This window comes from Tachypleus tridentatus, chromosome 3, assembly GCF_004210375.1.
Source record: "Tachypleus tridentatus isolate NWPU-2018 chromosome 3, ASM421037v1, whole genome shotgun sequence".
Classification (NCBI taxonomy): domain Eukaryota; kingdom Metazoa; phylum Arthropoda; class Merostomata; order Xiphosura; family Limulidae; genus Tachypleus; species Tachypleus tridentatus.
Window position 1 is genome coordinate 58,360,375 of NC_134827.1, and position 16,757 is coordinate 58,377,131.

Below are 16,757 nucleotides of genomic sequence, written 5' to 3' on the forward strand. Positions count from 1 at the left end.
TTGATCCATATATGATGCACGTGTAGGGTTACACGTGAGTTACATTCTGAACTCCGTTCAGGTGTAAAAGATTTACTACGTGATGTTCTTCGGTAATACTTTTAGGTATTTTATATACGTGTGTAAACGCACGTACACGTGTGTGAGTGTAGTAAGTGGCTGGTTGTATGCAACAAAGGAATATGACAAGTCGCGTGCCATGTTTGAGCAGTAAACCAGTTGTGTCGTCACGTGAGAATAAAGTAAACATCTTAACGATACATGTATCTTGTGCAGCAAATTTATTTCTTCTCTTTCTGGTCTGTAATCTCACTTGGGATATTTCCCATATTCACCTCTGTATTAATGAACAAGTAGTTTCACTTTCATAATATATTTTGTACTTTTAAATCCTGTAGTAGGTGGATAATATTTGTGTGTTTGGACACACAACTAACTATCAACAATAATCTATTAACTCGCATCTTGCCCGGCATGGCCATGTGGTTAAGGCCCTTGACTCGTAGTCTTAGGGTCGCGTGTTCAAATCCCCGCCAGGTCAAACATGCTCGCCCTTTCAGCCGTGGGCACGGTATAATATATTACGACCGATCCCACTATTCATTGTTAAGAATAGCTCAGGAGTTGGCGGCAGGTGGTGATAACTAGTTGCCTTCCCTCTGGTCTTACATTGCTGAGTCAGGAACGGCTAGAGCAGGTTGTCCTCATGTAGCTTTGCGCGAAATTCTAAAATAAACAAACCACCTTATCATCGGTGTTTATAACGAAAGAGAAAATATGTAGTGAATGGTGGTTAGTTATGCAATTGAAACTTAATTATTCTGCGAGATCCACTCTTTATAATTTTACAAGATTCTGCGTTATGTATTAAGCTGGGCCCGGCATGGCCAAGCGTGTTAAGACGTGCGACTCGTAATCTGAGGGTCGCGGGTTCGCATCCCCGTCGCGTCAAACATGTTCGCCCTTTTAGCCGTGGGGCGTTATAATGTGACGGTCAATCCCACTGTTCGTTGGTAAACGAGTAGCCCAAGAGTTGGCGGTGGGTGGTGATGATGACTAGCTGCCTTCCCTCTAGTGTTACACTGCTAAATGAGGGGCGGCTAGCACAGATAGCTCTCGAGTAGCTTTGTGCGAAATTCAAAACACAAAACAAACAAACAATGTATTAAGCCCTCTAGTGACTCTGCAATAAGCTTGAGGGTTTCCAGATGGAGTGTTAGATACTATAAAAGATCATTCTCTTGCAAAACAAAAATACACAAATCATAAATTAATTACACCCAAACACAGACGTTTTCTATTATACTTTATTTTAGCCGTGATGAAGCATTTTGCTTGAATGACATATATAAATGTGTAACGCGAATGTGTTATGTGTTGACTTTTTTACACAACAAAGACATTTTTAACAGCGTCGGACGTAAAAAAGGTTCCTTCCAGTGTCACAGTGCTATGTCTGCGGACCTATACTGCTAGAAACTGGGTTTCGATACTCGTGGAGGGAAGAGCATAGATAGCTCTTTGTTCACATTAACAAAACAAATATAAAAAGATACATAAATTAGGGAACAAACTTGGGTATGAGAAAGCTACAGAATATATTCCAAATAGTTGTAGGTATACACACAAAAACAAGACTTAATCTCTGTTCGTAACCCTGACGCGTGAAAAAACAATAACTATACATATATTATAACTATTATAAAACTGAAGTGTGTCACCAAGCACCGAGAGCGGAAAGTAAACTTTCTTGAAGATACTTCAGGCCCTATAACGCTCACATAGCTGTAGGTACACCGTAAAGAAACGTAATAACGTGGTAGCTAAGTTATCGAGCACAGTTATGAATATACGAGAGAGAGAGAGAGAGGGAGAAAAAAAAAGTATTAAACCCATTATCAGTTCAATCTCAACAAATGCGTAGAACATTTCCGCCAGAGAATTGCGTCATTTCCTTTTGATCCATCGTTATTTTTTATTTCATGATTTGTTAATGTAAAAAATGCGGCGACATTTTGTTTTGAAACCTTAATATTTACTATTTAAGTAGAAAAATTACATATCGTTACTAAACTAAACTACCGTGGCAGGGGTTCAGTTTAGAGAGAGAGAAATCAGAAGAGTTCTCTCCCCAACTGGGGTGTTCAGGAACTTTGTAGTTCCTCTTCGTCCCCTTTCGTGGATTGTTATTAAGATTAAGTGGTGTTTTTTTTATTATTATTTTAATAAATTAATTATCGTTATTATTCTTGACTTTTTTTGGGTGGAGAATGTCTCACTAAATGTTCTTTTGGGTGGAGGCAAAGGCAGCAGTGGAAAGAAAGGCCGGGACCTGTCCCGAAAGGAAAAAGTTGGGCAGATGTGAACATGAATGTAATTCATTCAAATTCAGATCAAATCAAACGGCCCGATTCTGGGTCTGGCAAAAAGGTTGCCTAGGCTGGGATCTAGAAATCCAATGCCTGAAGAATTTGATGTGGGGGGAAACGGGAGTGCCCCGAGAAAAACCCACTTTCACACGACAGGCGCCGAAAGTTTTGCCTGTCGTGTGCCCTGTACCTGAAAAAAAGGAATTCATGTTAATAACATAGATTTTATTTATTTAGATTCTTTGTTGAGTGGATTGTGATTCTTGAAATATGTTGTAAGGTGATATGTATTTTGTTGGTGCACTTGATAATTTGTGTAGTGATGCCGTTAGTTTGTTTCTATTTTCTGCTTTTAGATAATATTTGAGAGAAAGTTCTGTTATTCTATCTCTTATAGTTGGTAAATTACTAATTTGGTGTAGATAATTTGTTGGCGTAAAAGATGGTAAACTGAATGCGGATTTTAATATTTTGTTTTGTTGTACTTGGATTTTTTGGAGTGTGTTGTTTGACATATTGTATGTTACTTGACATCCGTACTCTATTAGTGGACGGATGTAAGCCTTGTATATTTGTATAATGGTGTTCGGTGCGCATTTCGATTGTTTACCAGTTATAGTCTTTAGATATGAAATCCTTTTCTGATTGATGAGTGTATATTGTTTATGTGTTTTTCCATGTTAGTTTTGTGTCGAAAGTGACGCCAAGGAATGTGATGTTTTGCTCATGTTAATGGTTGTGTTTTCAAGTGATAGTTTTATTTTTCTAGATTTTTCTTTGCTTCTTTAGTTTTCTATAGAAGGTGATTGCTTGTGTTTTGTCGGATTTAACACGACCCTCCACTTGTTGCTCCATGTTGAGACGTTGTTTAGTGATTCTTGTACGCGAGACATGGCCATTACTGGGTTTCTGGATGTGCTCCAGATTGCGATGTCGTCTGCGTATTGTGAATTGTGTGTGTATGTTAGATTTGGAAAAGGTATGTCACTGACGAAAATTATGTATAGAAGTGGAGAGAGGACTGATCCTTGGGGCACTCCTGCCGTTATATTAAATAATTTGGATATGGTTTTATTGACTTTTACTTGTGCTGTTCTATTGGTTAAAAAATTTGAAATCCATTTGACTATCGTAGGATTTATTTGTAGGTGATTTAGTTTGTATATGATGGCGTTGTGCCAAACGCTGTCGAATGCTTTTTTCTGACATCTAGGAATACCCCGATGGTTACTTGATTGTTGTTGTAAGCTTTGTAGATTGATTCGGTGAGTCGTGTGAGGTGATCTGTTGTTTGTCTATTTTTCTGGAGGCATTTTGAGATTCTGGAAGGATGTTGTTTGATTCGCAAAAATGGAGGAGACGGTTGGAGATAATTCTCTTCATCAGTTTGCCAAGGCAGCTTAACAGACTGATGGGGCGGAAATTATCTGGATTTGTTCTGTTAGTTTGTTTCTTGGGGATCGTTGTTATGATGGCTTTTTTCCACGTGTCAGGGTAATACCCGGTCGCTAGTGAAATGTTCATGATGTTTGTGAGGTGTTGTAGTAGGAGAGTGGAACTTTTTTGAGAATAATATTTGGTATTTGGTCATGTCCGGGGAAGTGTTCTTCAAGTTTTGATATTAATCTTTAGTTCGGATATGGTTATTTTTCTATTGATTGAATTTGAGTATGCTTCTAGTGTCTCTCCGGGAAATCCTGGTGAGAATGAAGCTTGGTTTGTATTTATGTAGTTGTTGACATGGTGTTGGTGTTGTGTGTCGAAATCTACTGAGTTTAAATCGCTAAAAGCGGATTTGTAATAGTCAGCTAATAAGTCAGCTTTCTCTTCGTCCGTCCTTGCGATTTTATTGTTGTGTGTGATGTGTTGTAGCATGTGATTTGTGTTTTGTCTGAAGCAATACTCTTGAATTTTTCCAGAATTCTTTTGGATTGTTCTTGGTTTTTCTAAGTTTTGCAGAAGTTATGCCAATTGTTTTCTCTGACTTTTTTAATTTCTTGTTTAATTTTTGTATTTGTTCTATTGATTTCTGTTTTAATGTGTGGACGTGTGATGTAGTGTGTTCGTCTTAATTGTCTGCGTTTGATTATTAGTGCGTGAATTTCTGGTGTTAGAGTCCATTGAATAAGGATTGTTTTCTTTTCGATTTGAATTGTGTTTTTTATGGCTTCTGTAATTTGATCAACATAGTTGTCTAGTTCTGTTTTGTTATTTACATGTTCGATTGGATGGGGTAGGTATGAGTCCAGAGAGGCATTAAAAGTGAGCCAGTCTGTTTCAGTGTAGGTGTATGCGGAAGGAGTCACGTACGCCACAGCAGGGTGGCGCGGGTGAATCATACATGACATGGGGAAGTGGTCACTGGTGATTTCATCATGCACTTTAAAGTTAGATATTCTGTTAACCATGTCCTTGGGTGCGATGATGAAATCGAGTACATCGTATGAGCCGTTAGCGGCTGAGAAGTGTGTAGGTGTATTGTCATTAATTAAGTGCATTTTATTGCTAGAGATAAAATTTTTTTATGCACGATCCTCTGCGTGTGTCTCTGTTACCCCTTAATTCTGTGTGCGGTGAATTAAAATCTCCAATAATAATTGGTTTGGGTTTACGATTAACACATTTTTGAAGGAAGTTAATGTCGATGTCTTTGGTTGGTGAGCAATATATGGCTAGAATCGGAATAGTTAACCGGTTGTTAAAGTGGATATTACAAAAAATGGTCTCATTAATGTCAGATTTAAATGAATCTTCTATCGAGATTAGATGCGATATTTTTGTACTAAAGTAAGTTATTATACCTCTGTTGTTTTCTGAGTGAGGTATGCTGTGTGAGATGAATCCGGGGATTGTGGTGTTTTGTTTCTCTATTTAAAGTGTTTCTGAAACGATGATTATGTTGGCGTTTATATGTTTGTTTATGTTGTATATTTCTATCCTTTTGTCTTTGAGATTTCCTTGGCAGTTGATGTGTAAGATTTTAATGTGTTGTATCATTGTGTTGTTTTATTTCCCTTGCGTGAATTTTGAGTGAAAGATGGTGTGGTTTGAGGTGAGGAAGGTTAAAATAATGACTTGCAAGGCTGCAAACAGCCTTGAGTGACTCGTGCCTCGATTCGAATGAGGGGAGATCACTCAATTCTATCAGCATTGCTAGCAAGTTTGTGGTGAAATCTGTGGGGTTGAATGCTTGTGTTGTTTTCGGGCGTGTTACGTCCGCGTAAGTACGTGTTGGTTGAGGTTGTGAGTGTTTAATTTGCGAGTCAGTTGGAGTTGGTAGTAAAGGTTGTTTGGTGTTGTTTTGGTAGCCGTGGGTTTGATTATTGTTGTTCGTGGTTTTGAAAAGGAATCTGTTGCGTATTTGGGGCAGCCTTTGTAACTGGCTGCGTGAGGGCCCTGACAGTTAGCGCATCTAACTTGGTTACGCTCGTTAGGACACTGAGCGACCTCGTGAGATCCGCCACATCTAACACATCTGTCCTTGGCCATACAATTAGTTTTTGTGTGTCCGAACCGTTGACATTTGTAACATTGGATAATTGGTTTTTGGTGTGTTTTTTCCGGTTCGGTCGTGTGTCTTTTGAAAAATAAAAAGCAACCGTTTTTTAATAATTTTTCCTGATCGTCTTTTTTGTTGACGGTTACCTTGATCAGTGGCGTTTTTTGTTTCGTTCTGAATGAGATAATTCTGTTTGATGATGCAATGTCAAAGCCTTGAGTTGTTAGTTCGTCAGTGATTTCATGATCTTCAATGTCGAAATCGACACCTCTGATTATGACTGTTAGTTTTGGTGTGTTGGTTTTTGGAGTAGTGATAGTGGCTTGAACACCGAAGGCATCCTTGGGCCAGTGGGCCAAAATATGCGCAAACTCTTGCGGTTCGGAACATTTAAGCATGACTCTTCCGTTAGGAAGACGTTTGATGTCTTTAAACTGAATGCCCGGGTAATAGGCCCTCAGTTGTTTGACAATCTGTGGAATGCGTGTTGTGTTGTTTACTCCTTCGATGAACAGAGTTGGGATTCTGTAGTTAGGAGAATTGTGTGTTTGTGTGACAGTGATGGTGTTCTTAGAATTAGTGGCGATGGTGGTGTTGTTAGTATTCAAGTTATTTTCGTTAGAGCAAGTGGCTTTGTCGTCGTTAACATGGGTTATGTTACTAATACTTTGATTTTTAGTACTATTAGTAGCGTCGTTAAGGTTGGGGTTAATAGAATAGTCAGAAACTATACTTACCATGTCCTTTTTCTTCTTCTTCTTCAGCCTCCTCTTGTTTGATGTCTCGTTTGTTTCCTGAAATTCTGGTCTTGGTGATTCTTCAGCTCCTGAGTGTTCACTTTCGGAACTCTCAGTTGAACTACTCAGTGATTCAGAGGCTGGTCCTTCGATTGCTTTGTTCAGCATCTCCATAATCTCTTCGTTCGAAAGGGCTTTTCCGTTGGATCTTGTTGCTATCTTCCTTCGCTTTATATTGTTTTACTAGTCCTGATAAGGACTAATGGCTAACCTTTTGAGTAAAACTTTATGCACTTCACCGGATACTTAGTCTTCAATGTACTTGTCTCGCAGCTCTTGACTTGCACGTCTGCTCTGCTTGACGGCGACCTTGAAACCCTCAAATTATTTAATATAACGGCAGGAGTGCCGCAAGGATCAGTCCTCTCTCCACTTCTATACATAATTTTCGTCAGTGACATACCTTTTCCAAATCTAACATACACACACAATTCACAATACGCAGACGACATCGCAATCTGGAGCACTTCCAGAAACTCAGTAATGGCCATGTCTCGCGTACAAGAATCACTAAACAACGTCTCAACATGGAGCAACAAGGTGAGGGTTGTGTTAAATCCGACAAAAACACAAGCAATCACCTTCTATAGAAAACTAAAGAAGCAAAGAAAAAGTCTAGAAAAATAAAACTATCACTTGGAAACACAACCATTAACATGAGCAAAAACATCACATTCCTTGGCGTCACTTTCGACACAAAACTAACATGGAAAAAACACATAAACAATATACACTCATCAATCAGAAAAAAAGGATTTCATATCTAAAGACTATAACTGGTAAACAATCGAAATGCGCACCGAACACCATTATACAAATATACAAGGCTTACATCCGTCCACTAATAGAGTACGGATGTCAAGTAACATACAATATGTCAAACAACACACTCCAAAAAATCCAAGTGCAACAAAACAAAATATTAAAATCCGCATTCAGTTTACCATCTTTTACGCCAACAAATTATCTACACCAAATTAGTAATTTACCAACTATAAGAGACAGAATAACAGAACTTTCTCTCAAATATTATCTAAAAGCAGAAAATAGAAACAAACTAACGGCATCACTACACAAATTATCAAGTGCACCAACGAAATACATATCACCTTACAACATAATTCAAGAATCACAATCCACTCAACAAAGAATCTAATTAAATAAAATCTATGTTATTAACATGAATTCCTTTTTTTCAGGTACAGGGCACACGACAGGCAAAACTTTCGGCGCCTGTCGTGTGAAAGTGGGTTTTCTCGGGGCACTCCCGTTTCCCCCCACATCAAATTCTTCAGGCATTGGATTTCTAGATCCCAGCCTAGGCAACCTTTTTGCCAGACCCAGAATCGGGCCGTTTGATTTGATCTGAATTTGAATGAATTACATTCATGTTCACATCTGCCCAACTTTTTCATTTCGGGACAGGTCCCGGCCTTTCTTTCCACTGCTGCCTTTGCCTCCACCCAAAAAAAGAATAATAACGATAATTAATTTATTAAAATAATAATAAAAAAAAACATCACTTAATCTTAATAACAATCCACGAAAGGGGACGAAGAGGAACTACAAAGTTCCTGAACACCCCAGTTGGGGAGAGAACTCTTCTGATTTCTCTCTCTCTAAACTGAACCCCTGCCACGTTAGTTTAGTTTAGTGCCCAAGTTTGGTCCGATACCTTTGGATGAAATTTATTGTATCGATAATTAACCTCGTAATTAAACTTGCAGTGAAGTATTTCGGTTATTTCCAGAGGTGAGTTTGACTGATATTTTGGTTTTGGGACCTGAGCTCGCCACCGAGCAAGTCAGACGTGCCAATATGGTATTCAGAACGAAACGTTCATCCTCGCCAGTCAGGCCGTTAGTGCCGCCTGTAATCGTCGATGGCTTACCGCCGAACCTCACGCCGTACCAAGTCGCCACGTTGATCGCCCGAGCTAAGCCTGGGGCAACCAGCGAACCGTCCAGGACCCGTATTTTACGCCGGGGAGGAATCCTCATCCAACCAGCTACTACTGCAGACCAAACCTATCTGTGCCAGCCATGGAACACTGAATTTAAAGTAAGTTGTTCCCCTACGAAAAGTCCAGTCAATCTTTATTCTGTATTCCTCAGGGGCGTCGACCCATCAATTCAACCAGAAGAAATTAGAACCCCAAATACAAGCCAAGGTATACGCAGTTCATCGAATTTATTCTAAGAACAGTAATCATCCCACACACTTCATGAAGATAGTGACAACATCGAAGTACAGTGCCGACTGTATTTTACGAGATGGCTGCTATTATCATATATTTCATTTTAGAGCCGAACGCCCACATCGACGACCACTCAAGAATGGTTCAAACCAAGCACCCAGATATCGCAAACAACCAACGGAAATCTTCCAACAGGAAAATACCAAAATACCGCCGAGTCCAGACCGTATTAGAAGAAACATGAAGACGGATTCAGACAACCCGACTCAGAAGAAGACAACACCCATTGTTAGCAACACGCTAAATTCCAGTAGTTCAAGAAAGAAAAAGGACAGTTCCTGCCAGACTTCAATCCTAGTTCCACAGAATTCAACAACCAGCCAGACTCAAACCATTACGAAGATACCCATCGACGCGACAGCACCAACTGAAAAACAATCTACCTCCACGCAGAAAACTCAAACCAAAATCTCGAGAAGAAACAAAGCATCACAGACCAGCGAAGAAAAACTCACCGAAGAACAGCCAGTAGTTCCACCACCAAGACCACGTTTCTCAGTTGCACCAATGGGCTTCAAGTGTGGAAACAAGTTCATGATGAAGTTACCACCCGATCTACAAGACTGCAGCTAACAGTTTCCACGTACACCATCAACGTAGTTCATCAGTTTTTTTTTGTTTGTTTTTTATTAATTTTGTGTTTTTTTTTGTTTTTTCTTTTTCTTTCCCAGCTACTTCCGGGCACGGTCTGGGTAGACTATTCGGCGCCCAGGCCGTGAAAGTGGGTTTTCTCGGGGCACTCCCGTTTCCCCCCACAGCAAAATCTCTGGCATCGGACCTGTAGGTCCCAGCCTCATTCTGATAAGGGCCGTTTTCCCAGTCAAGGGTATCTAATCAATTACAGTAAATTTTAAAAACCAATTCGCCAGCCGCCAGTGTACTCCATCCTCGAGCCAAGGTCTGGCTCACTTCACTTTCGCTGCTTTCGTCTAGTTCTCCCGTCCTTCCTCTCACTCACAAATACACAACTCCATTTTTTGAAATGTTAAAAACAAAGTAAAAATTCCACGGATATCTTAAAACATTTCTCATGTAAGGGGACGAAGAGGAACTACAAAGTTCCTGAACACCCCGGTTGGGGAGAGAACTCTTCTGATTTCTCTCTCTCTAAACTGAACCCCTGCCACGTTAGTTTAGTTTAGTTTAGTTTGACCAAGTTTAGACACTCCCCCAAGCTACCTCAACTCCCTAACCCAACTATCACCAATTAAGGACCGATTTATCAAACTCTCCAAAAACTATTATACCAAGGCTTATAACGGAAACCGCCAAACACGGCAATTATTTCAAATAGCAGATACCCCCTCTTACCTGGACTAAGTATACTTCGCCCTTAAATTGGACCATTAACCATAGTGACCAATGCTAACTAACCAAGTGTATACATGCCATTAACACTTCTTTTATATTTCAGGTTGGGCACTGGGTGGGTAGAATTTTCGGCGCCCACCCAGTGAAAGTGGTTTTCTCCGGGTACTCCGGTTTCCTCCACACCAAAATTTTTTGCCATTGGATCTATAGATCCCAAGCAACTAGGCCCTGTAAGGTCCGTCTATCCCTACACTTCTCTATCCACCCCTCCTATTCCCTCACTCTCATGCACTGTTCTCCACCCTTCAACTTTTCTTACTCTCTATATCAACCTTTCTACCACTCTCTCCCTTTACCACTACTCTTGCCTCTCTCTACGTTACTGGTCCCAAGAAAAAATGCAAGACCCCTGCAGCCTTGATCTTCCTGCTCGTGATCCAGCTCTCCGACTAAAGACTAAAGCCTATCATCCTGGTTCTTCTGCTCCTCAACAACCAAATATCATAGTCACATCCTGACACATAACAATAAAATTGATATCCCCCCCTACACGACACATCACACCTAACTCATGTGTGGGGCTGAAGAGAAACAAAAGTTTCTGAGCGCCCCTGGTTTGCCTTAGGGATATCCCTAAGGTCTTTAAAACCAAAACTACTGTCAAGTCTAAATAAATAATATGCCCAAGTTTAGGTTTAGGGGTTTTCGAGAGACCTGAGCAAGTCAGACGTGCCAATATGTTATTCAAAACGAAACGTTCATCCTCGCCAGTCAGGCCGTTAGTGCCGCCTGTAATCGTCGACGGCTTACCCCCGAACCTCACGCCGTACCAAGTCGCCACGTTGATCGCCCGAGCTAAGCCTGGGGCAACCATCGAACCGTCCAGGACCCGTATTTACGCCGGAGAGGAATCCTCAACCAACCAGCCACTACTGCAGACCAAACCTATCTGTGCCAGCCATGGAACACTGAATTTAAAGTAAGTTGTTCCCCTACTAAAAGTCCAGTCAATCTTTATTCTGTATTCCTCAGGGGGCGTCGACCCATCAATTCAACCAGAAGAAATCAGACAAACCATAGAACCCCAAATACAAGCCAAGGTATACGCAGTTCATCGAATTTATTCTAAGAACAGTAATCATCCCACACACTTCATGAAGATAGTGACAACATCGAAGTACAGTGCTGACTGTATTTTACGTGACGGCTGTTATTATCACATATTCCACTTTAGAGCCGAACGCTCACATCGACGACCTTTCAACACTTGGTCAAACAAAGTTTCTAGACATCAGAAACAACCAACGGACAACTTTCAACAAGAAACTACAAAAATACCGCCAGTCCAGATCTAACCAGAAGAAACACGAAAACAGATACAGCTAACTCGACCCAGAAGACGTCAACCCTCTCTGCTAGCAACACGCCAACCCAAGAAGGAAAGAGGACAGATCATGCCTGACTTCAATCCAAGTTCCACAGAATTCAACAACCAGCCAGACTCAAACCATTACGAAGATACCCATCGACGCGACAGCACCAACTGAAAAACAATCTACCTCCACGCAGAAAACTCAAACTAAAATCACAAGAAGAAACAAAGCATCACAGAGCAGCGAATAACAACTCACCGAAGAACAGCCAGTTGTTCCATCACCGAGACCACGTTTTTCACTTGCACCAATGGGCTTCAAGTGTGAAAACAAGTTCATGACGAAGTTACCACCCGATCTACAAGACCGCAGCTAACAGTTTCCATGTATACCACCGTCATAGCTCATCAGTTCTTTTTTTTTTAATTTTATTTATTTATTTTTTATTTTTCTTCCTATCTTTCTTCCTAGCTAATTCCGGGCATGGTCGGGGTAGATTTTTCGGCGCCCAGGTCGTGAAAGTGGGTTTTCTCGGGGTACTCCCGTTTCCCCCACAGCAAAATCTCTGGCATCGGATCTGCAAGTCCCAGATACATTCTGAAAAGGGCCGTTTACTCAGTCATAGGGTATCTAGTCATAGTAAACAGTAAATTTTAAAATCAATTCGCCAGCCGCCACTGTAATCCGTCCTCGGGCCAAGGTCTGGCTCACTTCACTTATGCTGCTCTCGTCCGGTTCTCCCGTCTCTCCTCTCACTCACAAATACCCCACTCCACCTTAGAAATATTAAAGAGAAGTAAAGGAAAAACCCCCACGGATATTTTAACAATTTCTCAAGTAAGGGGACAAAGAGGAACCACAACGATCCTGAACATCCCAGTTGGAGAGAGAATTCTTCTGATTTTTCTCTCTCTAAACTAAACCCCTGCCACGTAAGTTTGCGTAAGCATATGATTCTGTATCGAAACGTGTTCCTGGTAGAGGAGAAACACAGACAAACAGATTTACAAAAGTTTTATTTTAACTATAAATTACACTTTATTTCTTACTTTATTAGTTTATTGTTCTTTGTTTTCTGTTACGTAAAAATCAAACTAAATTCCAATGCAAAATTTATTTATATCAAAATTCAGTTTACAGTAATTTCAATATTTTTGTTTTCACTATATTACCTACGGGTTGTTGATTGAACAAAGGAAATATTTCACAACATCACTTCTACCGGCGATAATCCAGATTCTAAGAAGCTGTAAAAAAGGAAAAACATCTATAAAGTTTAATATAAGTTGAATTAAAAAGAAAAAAATTGTCGATGTTGTTTTACGTAAGTTATTTAATTAACTTTAATAATTTTCAAAGGATTTGGGAAGTTTATTCGTGATAACGAGAAACTCACTTGAAGCGAAAAATTATCTCAAGACGTTTGGTGTGGGTATTAAAACTTTTATTAAAATAAAGTAGACAACAACGTTTCCACCTATGTAGGTCATATTCAGGATAACAAAGATCTGCAAACTTTCTCTTTGTTACCCTGAGGAACTTGATGTTTGAAGACAACTATAAATTATTTGATTACTGTTGTATTTGGTTTCAATATGCACTATACTTTTATTCATACATATATATAGATAATTTGTCTATTCATATAAGTTCAATTTCCATTTAATGTTATTATACCCGACATATATATATATATATATAAATACACCAGTGGGATCTTTCGCAACAAATAATATATCACAGATGCTATTCTATTTATGAATCTCTTCTTATTTCCTTTCAGCTAATTCTGAAGTAGAAGTTAAAACGTCCCATTCTTACCCTTTAATAAAATCGAAGATTACTTATGCTGCACAAACACAACTGTTCTCTCTCTTCCCCCAACGACTTGTCGATGACTTTAGTAACTTAAATCGCTAATATTTGTTATAGGTTCTATGCGAAAAAGAAAGATCACATTGACCACTGTGTGGCTTTGCATTAAATAAACAAAGTGACCTTAGGCCCTTATGTTTCTCATTTCGTACCTGATACGTTTTTTAATGTGTATAAATTTTAAACTCTTGGGCAATACACATTACCTAGAAAAGCAACGACTTATATTTACCATTAGAAGGCGGCAAATTTTTTTAAATATTCAAATATTTTAAAAACAATAAAGTTATCAAACCAGATTCTTCCAGAAACTTAACATACCAATGACAATATGGTGTTATAGTTATTAAAAAAAAAGAGTATGCATTCTTTTATCCTATGAGATAATGTTCATATTAATAAAAAAGACATTGCATTAGTCACCAATTTTGAAAATGTTGGGGCAAACTTTGACAAGTGATAGGGAAAGCATAATTTCAACCAGCGATCCTCAGATACACGAGCCGAGAGGTATGGCCTGGTGGTTAAATTGATTAACTTTATTATTTGAAAAGAACTTTGAAGCTCTTCCGTTTTTAAATGTTGATATTCTTACTTATTTATACTAACTTGAGCATCGAAATTAAGTCAGTTATTACCAATTACCTTCCACCAATACGATTTTATGCGTCCAAATGTAGACTGTCATTCATTCTTAGCTCACTATCCAATCTTGTTTCACTTTCTCTTCTTCCTCCGGAATCTCCTTGTCTTGTTGTTCGTGTTTCTCTTGTTAACTCATCTATTAAGTTAGGGTCATTGTGAAAAACCAAGCCTACGTCTTCAGTGATGTCGAGAAACTCACTTGTTGAGAAATTTATATGCAAAAACGGCTCGTTTGGGTTGAGAAAATATTTTACATTTTCTTTATTTAGTATTTGAGTGTTTTCTATGGTTATGTTGTGTTTATTTGACTTGCAGTGTTCGAAAACGTGTGAAGGTGACTTTTTTATGTTCTTTGAATCTGGTTTCCATTTTTCTACTTGTTTCTCCAATATAGAAGTCGTGGCAGTTATCACATTGTATTTTGTAAATAATGTTGGTGTGGTGTTTGTCAGTGTAGTTTTTACATAATATAGACCTCAGTTTTGTGCCTGGTTTTTGAATAAATTTGGTATTAACTGGAATGTCATGTTTTGTTAGTCCTTTTTACTAAATGTTAGTTATTTTTCTGCTGATGTCGGGAATATATGATATCCAGCAGTATATGGTTTCGTGATTTTTGAAATGTATTTTGAAAAATACATGTAGATGTCGACAGAGCAGCCAAACCCGATCCAGATACAACACTGTGATCTTAGCCAAAAGGTCGATACCTTCAGTATTAAGCAAGTACAGCGATCAACATTACAAGTACACTGCCTCCCTGCCAATTTTCACTCCCGGTTAAATTATTACTCTCCTACACAAATTTATTCCAGCTCTACGATGGTAACATCAAATTTTGCACGATTCGTGGATATTCTCCATTATTCTTTAAACCTAACCTTATTACTCTTGGATACAAATTTATTCTAGCACAACGTTGGCAATATAACTTGCCTTACATGAAACGTAATTTATAAAAAGACAACCAAACTATGTTCCAAACGTGTACAAGATCCTCATGCACTGATGCTAGCTCCACCTAGCGATCATACAAACAGCTCTTTTACCCCAAACAATATTTTGTTTGTTTTTTAATTTCGCCTAAAGCTACTCGATGGCTATCTGCGCTAGCCGCCCCTAATTTTGCAGTGTAAGACTAGAGGAAAGGCAGCTAATGATCACCACCCACCGCCAACTCTTGGGCTACTGTTTTACCAATGAATAATGGGATTGATCGCACATTATATCGCCCCCACAGCTGAAAGGTCGAGCATGTTTTGTATGACAGGGATTCGAACCCGCGACCCTCGGATTACGAGTCGGTCTCCTTAACCACTTGACCAGGCCGAGCCAACGTTATATAATACTGCAAATGTAATATACAGCATATACTGTCCTGTTGTATTATAAATTAACTTTATTTTAGTTCCTGATGTTAGAGAAATTTTGATAATTATATCTATAACAACTATAGTAGCAACTTAATATACTATGGTGGTTTACATTTTGTTGTCTCACAATCTGTCAAATATCTTGGAAACTTTTATTTCAAAGTTCTCCCGGGTATATTTGGAATGTTTTCTCACGTTGGATGATAATCAATTCACAGGTATTGACATTTTGAATGTTGTGAAGAGTAACCAACATTTTGATCAAGTGGTCATTTCGGCTATGCCCAGCACGGCCAGGCGGTTAGGGCGCTCGATTCGTAATCTCAGGGTCGCGGGTTCGAATGTTGGTTGCACTAAACATACTCGCCCTTTCAGCTGTGGGGGCATTATAATACGATGGTTAATCATACTATTCGTTAGTAAAATTCGTTAGTCTTTGTATAGCTTTGCGCAAAATCCAAAAATAAACAAAACAAACATTTTATTGAAGAATAACGATGGTACTTGCGGATGATGAAACACGGACATTTTTTATTTAGTGACAGTTCTTTTAAAATAATTCTTCAGGACTTAGATGGTTAAGGTGAGTCTTAGACTTAAAATTATAAAAAGGAGAAAAAGTAGATTTTCTTATAAATGAAGAACAGTGGTTAATTAACGTTTCTCAATGTTTTGATGAACGATCTAATATTTGATCAGCTCTAACTAGCAAATGGCATTTGGTTTTGTCAGTATAACAGGCCACACAATCTTCACAGGCGTAAATATATAAAAGTCATGAACAAAGAGAAATTCCGACGTCTTTAGCCAAAAGAAATTCTGTGTGTGTGATGTGGAGTTGAAACTAATCTGGAAGTAAAACATAATTTGTGAGTTATAAAAAAACAGTTACCTATCACAGTATGGTTCTGTTTGTTGTTTTCAACCTGTGCTCTTTTAACTTACCGGTTGTTTTTTGTATTAAAACATTTAATATACCATTAAGAGTAAAGCTACAAATCAAAAGAAATATAACATAAAGACATAGTTCACATAGCAGAAACGAATTATCCTATGTGAAGTTAATACACTCTGAGGAAAAGTAAGGCTAACTGTCTTTCATTTTAATGAAGACGTTGAATTCTACAGATCTATGTCTCATTGATGTTAATTGTTAAGCAACAACGATGATTGCGTTTCCTATATTTTATGAATATATGTAGGCAACAATATTGGTTGAGCTGAGGTGGGCTTGGCTCATTTTTGGGGGGCTCGAGCC

The 16,757-nt window shown here is 38.8% G+C and overlaps 2 protein-coding genes and 1 long non-coding RNA gene across 4 annotated transcripts in view; 2 read left to right on the forward strand and 1 right to left on the reverse strand.

The window, feature by feature from the left end:
- LOC143246941 (uncharacterized) overlaps positions 1–12,836 on the forward strand; it is a 39,798-nt gene extending 26,962 nt beyond the window's left edge. The window contains exon 3 of the mRNA XM_076494212.1: positions 8,416–12,836. Coding sequence (XP_076350327.1) covers positions 8,890–9,495 — 606 coding nt within the window. The 5' untranslated portion in view covers positions 8,416–8,889 and the 3' untranslated portion in view covers positions 9,496–12,836. The remainder of the gene's footprint in view (positions 1–8,415) is intronic.
- LOC143246942 (uncharacterized) overlaps positions 1–16,757 on the forward strand; it is a 268,555-nt gene that overhangs the window by 143,002 nt on the left and 108,796 nt on the right. The window lies entirely within an intron of this gene.
- LOC143246943 (uncharacterized) overlaps positions 1–16,757 on the reverse strand; it is a 220,781-nt gene that overhangs the window by 94,577 nt on the left and 109,447 nt on the right. The window lies entirely within an intron of this gene.